General features: G+C 35.2%; 1 protein-coding gene across 1 annotated transcript; it reads left to right on the top strand.

Moving 5' to 3' along the window:
- Nucleotides 1-934: 934 nt before the first annotated feature.
- Nucleotides 935-9,886, top strand: LOC130722467 (uncharacterized). Its single transcript, XM_057573196.1, has 13 exons — nt 935-1,234; nt 1,327-1,476; nt 1,638-1,808; nt 2,478-2,621; nt 2,993-3,098; nt 3,218-3,366; nt 3,525-3,650; nt 4,709-4,852; nt 5,938-6,025; nt 7,260-7,633; nt 8,250-8,573; nt 8,981-9,211; nt 9,343-9,886. Exons 1-13 carry the CDS (start codon nt 1,037-1,039, stop codon nt 9,475-9,477), a joined length of 2,340 nt encoding a protein of 779 aa, XP_057429179.1. The 5' UTR covers nt 935-1,036; the 3' UTR covers nt 9,478-9,886.
- Nucleotides 9,887-10,121: the final 235 nt, after the last annotated feature.

The raw sequence follows: 10,121 nt of genomic DNA, 5'->3' as shown, positions 1-10,121 counted from the left end.
TTCTTGGGAGGCGATGACCCCTACCAACCCCTACCTAGATATGCCAGTTACAAAGACAAACTGCTTCATTAAAATTTATCCTTTTACCCTGGAAATGCGTGGCCATAAATTGGCATACGCGTGGAACTGAGACAACACACAAGTAACCAACCCATAACGTTTTCTACAAAAAGGCAAAGTGTTTGGATTCCATAAATCTTGGTATAATACAATTTGTTTTATTTTTTGATATGGTATAATACAATTTGATCTTTAAGTAAGGAGTAGCAAATGGACGGCACAAAACAAATAGAGTGTTCATTTTCTCTTTCTTTTTTATTCTACATTTTAATGAATGAAATAAAATACTCTGAAAAATAAATCTATGGATTGGCAATCACAGTCAATGTGAGGCTTCAAGGCTAACAAGTATCAAGCCTAAATGCCCTTCATAAAAAAGCCTTTCCGGTTGAATTTTTTTTTTCAAAGGCGGTTGAATTAAATTACAATATATTGTCAATTTAAAATATTAGTTATTAGTATATAAAAGATTATTAACTTAACCTCAACTTAGGTAGGACAGTAAAATTTAAGATAAATAGTTCAAAAATATCATAACTTTTTTCTTTATTTTGATAAATGATTTTATTGGTCAACTATGCTGAAGTTAAAGACAACTCCAAATGTGGAACACTAATTGAAGTTTCCAAAAGATTTCAATTCAATCTTAAAGAACACTTATTAAAACTTACGTAGATAAACTTTTAATAAGCTACAATGACTCTGTATCCAAACGAGGTCTTCATATCTATGTGATGTATGAATATTTTTTTGAATAATCTTTTCTTAAAAAATGATAAAAACAGCTTAATAAATTTTAAAATGAAAAATAATTGAAATATTTTTACCATGGGAAGGCTATTTATATATAAAATTTAAATTTAAATTTGGAAAATAAGCTGTCCTCACTTGCAGCTGGAAGAAGCACTGGTGGTGGCAAAGCAAACTGTCACACTTCACACCACAACCAACCACCACCGTCGACCCTTCCTCCGCCATGGACGCCGCATCGCAGCTCGTCTACTGCAAAATCGACCCCTTCCGTCGCTCCTCTCATTCCCACCGCCACAGCCTCCTCCCCCTCCGCCGTCGCTCTAATCGCATTTTCGCCGTCGCCACTGAACCAAAACCCGCTCCGGTTACAACCGTCAACGGTTCATCCTCGAAGTCTCCGCCGAACAGACCCGTCCCCACGGTAACTCTTCTCCTCCTCCTCCTCCTGATTTTACCTGATTCACAGTTCTTGTTGAGCTCAATCGATTCTTGTATACTGTAAATTTTCTTCAGAGAATTGGAGATGTTTCGAAGGAGATTAAGCGAGTGAGGGCGCAGATGGAAGAGGACGAGCAGTTAGCCTCGCTCATGAGAGGTCTTCGGGGGCAGAATCTGAAGGATTCTCTCTTTGCTGAAGATGATGTTCAGCTTCGTCTCGTTGAGGTGCTGAGTTGAAACTTCACTCAGATATATATTTTGTGTAGCTTGTATTTGATGCAGGAAGAATATTCATTAGCATTGAATATTAATCAGTGTGATTGTTAATTTTCCATAAGAAAATATAAATTGATTAGGATTGTAATGGAGTTTGGTACTTTGTGTAGGTAGATGAGAGTAGTGAGTTTTTGCCTTTGGTGTATGAACCTTCCACCATTTCTGCATATTGGGGAAAACGTCCACGTGCAGTTGCAACACGTATTGTGCAGTTAATGTCGGTTGCTGGTGGTTTTCTTTCGCGTCTTGCCTGGGATGTGATTAACAAGAAGGTTAAGGAGGTAAGCACCGTATCTTCAATGTTCAGAGAAACTTAGCACCGTCTCTTCATTCTTGAGATGTTTCGTTGTTGTTGTTGTTGTAATTGTTTTTCCTGCTTTCGGTTTCTTGTTTTTGATTCGCCTGTTTTGGACAATTTCTGGTATCAGGCTTGTGTGTTTAAGCTTAAAAAAATGATTTTGTTTATGATTATGATATAGGTTCTGTTTTCTTAAATGACTTACCTAATTATTATTATTTTCAATGAACAATGCACTTCTGTTTTAGAAAAACAACGGACCCTAAATCGAGACAAGCAGAGTTAGTTTTTCCTCTGTCATTTTTTTGGGCAGGAAGTGTAGTTTTGTTATGAGAAAATCTCAAGATATTTCATATAAAATATATCATGTTAAAATATTATGATTTTTTTGGTGACTTTATATATTTTTTTGGTGACTAAAAGTATTATGATTAATTGACATAAGTAATATTGTAGGTTTTTAGTTGTATATGTACAAAAATATAGGGCTTTAAACTGAAGTTTCATAATGGTATATGTTCTAGTTCTAGTTCTATATGGAAGAGCTTACAGCTTGAGATTGTATTATGTAATTACATTTTGTAGTTGTTGTTCAAAATGCAAATTTTAAGACTACCTTGTGGTTATTCTTTTCTGCTCTTTCCATAACCAGAATGAAGTTGCTAGGGCCATTGAATTGCGGGAAATTGTGACATCTTTGGGTCCAGCGTACATAAAACTTGGGCAAGCGTTGAGCATTCGACCTGATATACTGTCACCTGCAGCAATGACAGAGCTGCAGAAGCTTTGTGATAAAGTAAGCTTGTTGCTCCTTCTCCCTTTTCTAGCATATGCTCTCTTCCATGTATCCCAGAATTTCATTTTTAAATGAATCTAAATTGTCAATTTGTCAAACATAGCCTGACATAGGGAGATAGTGAGCCAGAGAAAATAAAGTTAACAACACGATTTGTTGGACAAGTGTGATTAATTTCTTTACTAAATTCAAGCAGCATAAGAGCAAAATATTTTTTCATCTTAATTATAGTTTGATGAATTCTAAATATTGAAAAATGAAAATTATTAGCAGTCACAAAATTACATTTTGATTTCTGATATATGAAGTTAAATCTCTTGCTGAGGTTCCTCTGTTCTTTTTGGGGGTGGGGGGTTCCATAAAATGTGAAGGTTCCTTCATTTCCAGATGATATGGCTATGGCTCTAATTGAGGAGGAGCTTGGTCAGCCATGGCAAAATCTTTATTCAGAATTATCATCTTCTCCCATTGCTGCTGGTATCTCTCCCAACAACCTATTAGATATTTCACTTTCTTTGTAGGAAAGTACAGTCTCTCATTGCTGGATTTTAAGTTAGTTAATCAACAAGTATTGTTTTTCTGTGAAACCTATGCAGCATCTCTTGGACAGGTATATAAGGGCCGCCTAAAGGAAAATGGGGATCGGGTGGCTGTTAAAGTGCAAAGACCTTTTGTTCTTGAGACAGTTACTGTTGATCTATTCATTATTAGGAACCTGGGTTTGGCTCTCAAAAAGTTTCCCCAGGCAAGTTAAATTCTTGTGAGCTTGGACTTAAACTCATATATGTTTAGTTAATTAATTAATGTGACAGATGTAGTGGGTAACATTAGTGTCACTTAATTAATTCTTCATTATAAATGTTATCTGAACAACCCAGTTTGTTTTTACGTAATATTTATTAGGTCTCCATAGACGTGGTTGGGTTGGTTGATGAGTGGGCTGCTCGATTTTTTGAGGAGTTAGACTATGTGAATGAAGGTGAAAATGGAAACTGTTTTGTTGAAATGATGAGGAAAGACCTACCACAGGTGAGCCTTATCATATTTTTTACGACCTTTTTATCACACATATAAAGCGTATTTGCTTCTTCCACAATACGGCTTAATTCGACTTGAACATATGGTAAATCAGATGGAGGTAGGAGATATAACCATTCTCTTTTCTAGGCTTGTGATTTAATGTTCAACCTCAACTTACTTGTTATACCTGTTGCAGCATAAAGGAAATTTACATGTTTTTGACATCCCCTAGCAACTCTGACTGTAGCTTAGACAATGGAGATTAAAGATATTTCATTTATGTGGATAACCTGTTGCCAGGTTGAGGTTACTTAAATAACAATAACAACCAAAGCCTTTCCCACTAAGTGAGTTTGGCTACATGGATGAAACAACGACTTAATGACCCGGTCTAACAATGAATCATGTTTTATGGTAGACCATTTCAATCCAAATCCATCTTAATAGTTTGGCTTACCTTCCTTGGTCTTCCTTTACCATTAGTTTTATAACTATTTTCTATCTAATCTACCCTTCTAACTGGTGCTTCTACGCGTCCTCCCCAGTCCTCACAGTTCAACTCACTTAAGGTGAGATGTTAGGTATATGCAGCTCTGGTACCATGTTAGAATTTAAGCTACACTCACTATTAGAGTATAATATATAGTCAGATATAGTTTCTGTTAAGTAACTGTTAGTTACTGTTATGGAGTTAGTTACTCTAGTAATTAGCTTAGCTGTCAAGTTAGTTATCTTAGCTGTTAAGCTTAGCTGTCAAAGCTGAGCTGGCATAACAGAATTAGTTAGCTTCTTATGCAAGCTTGTAACTCTCTATAAATAGAGAGATCATCAATTGTACTCTTCAGTTTTACAATCAATGAAATTCAGTTAAACATTTTCAATACTCACGTCACCACTAAACCTTAAGGCACTTAAGGCGATGGGTGTGTGTGTCCTTTAACTTATGTACTATTGTACACTTTGTTTATTTATACAGTGTGGGACTTCTTTGAGTCACCCACGTGTTACTCTAATAAGAATGGTCATGAGGAGAATTTTCTTGCATCTTCTGACAGTTTTATTTTCAGGTTGTCATACCAAGAACTTACCAGAAATATACATCAAGGAGGGTTCTTACAACAGAATGGATTGATGGAGAGAAACTGTCACAGAGCACAGAAAGTGATGTTGGAGAACTGGTTAATGTTGGAGTCATCTGCTATCTAAAACAGGTAGTTTTATTGCTTGCAGCTGTCTTACGCCATTAGAATCTGTGAGCATTTTTTTAATCAAGTCATTGGTATCGTCCATCTTACAACTTTTTGACAAAAACATATTCTATTTTATTTCTTGCTTTCACTTGTAAATTGTAATTGCAAAATTGCCACACCATTTTAACTTTGTTGTTAATACATGGCACTATTTTAGGATAGATTATGTCACTCTTTTCCTTTTTCTTTTATAAATATCACGGGGATATTATCTTCAACAATAACAAAGGCCTTATCCTGCTGAGGTTGGCTAAATCCCAGTGAGGTCAGCTATATGGATCACACAATACCATCGCGCTCGATTAAAAAACAAATTTTATGGGACATTATTGACTATGAGGTCTCTTTTATTAAGATCTCCCAACGTCCTTTCTGGCCTCCCTCTATCCATCTTCAAAGGACTAAGAACCATGTTGTCAACACTTCTCACTTATGACTCCAAAGGTCTTCTTTGCGCATGTCTGACCTTAACCAATTTTTGTCATCTTCTCCTCGATAGATGCCACACCAATAGGGATGGAAATCGGTAGGGTCCGGGTAGGGTACTATAGTACCCATCCCCATACCCGCGTCTGCAAAATGTACCGGTAGCCGTATCCACATGAGTGTTATCCTCTGCGTATCTATATTCCTGTACCTGTACCTGTACCCTTACTCATTACCCGCAGTTTGTTAACCAAATTATAACTTTCTTTATTTGCATTTTTCAATAGAAAACCAAATATAACTGCTATTATAAAATAAAAAACATTAGTTAAAAATATAAGTAGATTGTTTACAAAATCTTTTCAATGGGGAAGCCAAATTATAACTTCCATGGGGACAATAGATTTTTTACAAAATTTATTACTTATTTAATTGACTATTGTATAGTTTAATGAAACATGAGATGGTATACCCAAAATTTTGTCCAACTGTTTATGCTATTGCTTATGGTCCTTGCAAGTTTGCCGGACAGTATTGTCATTCAAGAAAATGTTGATATATATAAGAAGTAAATTATGACCAAACAGTTTTGGTATTGATTTATTTTCATTTTATTTCAGCTGCTTGATACTGGAGTTTTTCATGCTGATCCACATCCAGGGAACTTGATCCGCACTCCTGATGGAAAACTTGCCATACTTGACTTTGGTAAAAACCGGTTTGATTATAGTAGGTAGTGAAATATTGTATCTTTGTAGATAAATTTTTGTTCATGATCAGGAGAGACATAATGTGCATTATGGTTTTTTATTTTTTATGATGGATATACTGTCCTAAATAGGACATTATGACATGCTTTATACCTTGCTGTCAACTCCACTTAGTAGGAAATGGCTACAGTTGTTGTTTGGTCGTATACTGTCCTGAATGGCTGAATCTGATAATATTTGTTGGCAAATGAAGTATTTTAGGAAATATGATTATTTACTCAATATCAATATAAATTACTCATTTCTTTTATAGCACCATTGATCTTCATGATTTTAATAATTTTCTATTTTAAAGCTGAATTGAAATTATCCAGTAGTTTCTTAATTTTTTCTTTCATAAAACCATTTATCTTCATGCAAAATGTATGTGCTTGGTCATTGTTGGACTGCTTGAACTGGTTAAAGTAGTGATCAGTTATAATTTAGAATGAAATCTCAAATGATATTTACATGAGATGAGATCTTTCTAGATTCTTCATTTGAGCTGAAGTATAACATCTTATTTACTGATAAAGTAAATGTTACATGATAAACTAATTTTAATTAAGATGTATATTTAAAGCTAGAAGCTTTTCACCAAAAAAAGTAAATAAATTCTGAAAGAATCAAATATCCAAATATTTTTGGGCATTTTACAAATTATTTACAATATTATTTGAAGATGGTAACAGTGAGAGTTATAATTATTCTTTTATCAGCGTAACCCCAAATATAAAACAAATTTTCTTTCATTAGTTAATGAAATTTAACTCCTGTTATGGTTCACCCAAAACAATTTATTTTATGGGCAATTGACTTTGCAGTTGTCCTTTTAACCGTATTTTAGTTCCTTATATTGTTGAGATCCCATTGACTAGAGATATGGGAAAAGTAGAGCTTATATAAACTTGGACAATTATCATCTCATATGCGAGCTTTTGAGTAGAGTTAGGACTAGAGTAGCTATGTTTTAATTCGAATCATGTCAAAATTTTGTGTCTTGTGCGGGGCGGGGCATCTATAAACAATTAGACAAGTGTGCTTTGTTATTCCCAATTAAAGTTACATATTGTTCTTCTAAATTGTCCTGTTGTCTTGGTCAACTATGTTGCTTTTTCCTTGGTGCCACCCTTGTTTAATTACTTTTATACCTAATCGTTTGATCAATGATGGAGTTATTTTGTTGCACTCAGGGCTTGTTACAAAATTGACTGATGATCAAAAGTATGGGATGATTGAAGCAATTTCTCATCTCATCCACAGGGACTATACAGCCATAGTGAAAGACTTTGTTAAACTTGGTTTTATTCCAGATGGCGTCAATTTGGAGCCTATCTTGCCAGTTCTGGCCAAGGTCTTTGATCAGGCTTTAGAAGGTGGAGGGGCAAAAAACATCAATTTTCAGGAGCTAGCATCAGATTTGGCTCAAATTACCTTCGATTATCCTTTTAGGATACCCCCATACTTTGCCCTTATAATTAGGGCTATTGGGGTTTTGGAAGGGATAGCATTAGTTGGAAATCCTGATTTTGCCATTGTTGATGAGGCTTATCCATATATTGCACAGGTATTAAACAGTCAGGAGTTTGCTTTTGCCTGTTCCATTGTGTTGATTTCTCTGTGTAATTCATAACTGCATATCTGCTTGGAAATTTAGTTTTGCTTGAACCAGATAAGATTAGCCATTGGTTTTGATTTGGTAACATTATGTAGAATCTTACAAAAGGTATAATCAGCAAGATTTGGTTGGGCTATCATAGTTAGACTGTATCATGCAGTACAGAAAAATATGAAGCCAAGTGGCACTAGGATTGGGCAGAAAAATCTCTGTCTAGTCTCTCGAAAAGGTTGAACATTTATTAAATTGGAAGTGTTCCTGATAGACCTGCAGAATTTGATGAGCGTCATTGCATGACCCAAGCCCAAAGAGGCCCACTGTGTGGAAAATGTATATTATAGACAGAAAGCGTGGGAGAAATTACATTTTTTGAATTTTGGTTAGAAGTAGAGAGAATTGAAAGGAAGCTGTGTTTATATTATTACTGAACTTTCACTTTTTGTGGAACATTCCTAGCTACATTTAATATTTTTACAACCATCACTATGTATAACTGGCCTGTGCTAGTACTCTATCTAGATTCTCTTGAGTAATATAAGTTGATGTTCATCCATTTCAATGATAGAGGCTCCTCACTGATGAATCGCCTCGGCTAAGGAGTGCTCTGCGTTACACTATATATGGAAAATCTGGAGTTTTTGATGCAGAAAGATTTATTGATGTCATGCAAGCCTTCGAGAATTTTATTACTGCCGCCAAAAGTGGTGGTGGAGAGGATCTGAAAGGGAACATGGCTGGTCTTGGGGCTATTACTGGTCAGTCAGAATATCTCTTGCAGGGACTTCAGTCTGTTATCCCTCAACAACAACAGCCAGTACAAACAAGGGCAGCTTTAGCGTTTTTGCTATCTGATAGGGGCAATTTTTTCCGAGAATTTCTTTTGGATGAGGTATTTTCAGCATTGAAGAAGCTTTTATATTATGTTAATTTTCAAGATTGTTAAATATAACTTTCTAGCTTATTTTCTTCAAATGTCTCTCTAAATACAATGGAATTAGTTATTATTCTACTCTGTCAGATGAAACTAGTGATTTCCCCCTCCTTGATATAAAAGTGGGAACCTTTGTTTTTTTCTTCTCTTTTTGCGTTTGAACATTTTATCTACTAACTACATGAATGAAAGAAATGGATAAGTTGATTCTTATATATTTTGAGGTGATTCATGGAGTGCTACAATGTTCACATCTTTATGAACTAGTGCCCTGTGTTGAAGTACTGGAGTTTAAATGAATATTGTGCATTTGTTGAGTGCATGGATTTTTAGATATTTGACTCATTATTGCTGGTGGAAAGCAGATTGTTAAGGGCATTGATGCAATAACAAGGGAACAACTGGTAAGAATGATGTCCATACTAGGAGTTCAGAATGCAACCCCTGTTTTCAGTATGGTATCTACTATGGGACCCTTTAAGCCTGCAGCTCTTATACCGACCATAACTGAAGAGGATGAAGTTATACTGAACAATGTCCAGAAAGTGGTGGAGTTCTTGACTGCAGGAAGTTCTCTATCAAGGACATCTAGTCAGGTAATGAAGAATTAATTGCTGAAAATCATGATCTTTATTTTTGCACAAATACGCGCTTGTTTACTCTTTTCTTCTGAAATAGGTTCAACACATTTATATATATCTATCTATTTTTTTGTGGGTGGCTATAGGCACTGAATGTTCCTCAGATTATCCAAGAACTTCTCCCAGTGTTGCCGGGCATCACTGTTAAAGTGCTTCCAGAGATTGTCAGCAGATTATCTTCTCGGGTATTAGCACGATTAATACGTGATTCATTTTTGTGAGAGATTAATGTCTACCTTACTGCTTAAGGTCCCATAATTGTGCATATTTGACAGAATGGACAAAATCACAATGACCAGTATATATAAACCAATTACCTACGTTCAGATTTCTGAAAATTTCTTAACCACGCTGTGTATAAGATACTCACTTTACCTCCTAGTGTATACGAAGTCGATTGTATAAGCTATTATTTCCTTCTGTTATCCCAAAAAGAGTTTTAATGTTCAAGACTTCAAGTGTATACATATAGGAGGACTATAGTATCCCACATGGTTTTATCATGGGTTGATGTAGTGTGAAGAGCTGCCTGTATTCATTGTATCTAAGAATGCCTACACGGCTGCACTATTTTCTGAATATGAACATTATATTGACGTATATATCTCTTGATACCAGTTTTTGCACCAACTTTCTTTTCTTTTCTATCACATCACTCATTATATCTGTTAGAGATAAATATGCGTAATATCCTACGGGATATTCCTTTTACTATTATTTATATATTTTGTAATATGTCTCATAATATTCCTTAGAATATTCTGTAATTTCTTTATTATAAATAACATTGTCTACCTCACACAATTGGTGGTGAGAGTATCCAATCTTACATGGTATCAGGTTTAAGGTTCTAACCCTAGCCTCC

The sequence above is a fragment of the Lotus japonicus genome, chromosome 6, assembly GCF_012489685.1.
Source record: "Lotus japonicus ecotype B-129 chromosome 6, LjGifu_v1.2".
NCBI classification, from domain to species: Eukaryota; Viridiplantae; Streptophyta; class Magnoliopsida; order Fabales; family Fabaceae; genus Lotus; species Lotus japonicus.
The sequence above is the reverse complement of the archived record's forward strand: the minus strand, read 5'-3'. Positions and strand labels throughout refer to the sequence as shown.

Excerpts from the sequence above, each read along its gene's own strand:
- LOC130722467 (XM_057573196.1), top strand. The coding sequence starts at position 1,037 with ATGGACGCCGCATCGCAGCTCGTCTACTGCAAAATCGACCCCTTCCGT. Across the intron at positions 2,622-2,992 it reads TGCAGAAGCTTTGTGATAAA|GTTCCTTCATTTCCAGATGA; the intron begins GTAAGCTTGTTG and ends TAAAATGTGAAG. Across the intron at positions 7,634-8,249 it reads CTTATCCATATATTGCACAG|AGGCTCCTCACTGATGAATC; the intron begins GTATTAAACAGT and ends TTTCAATGATAG.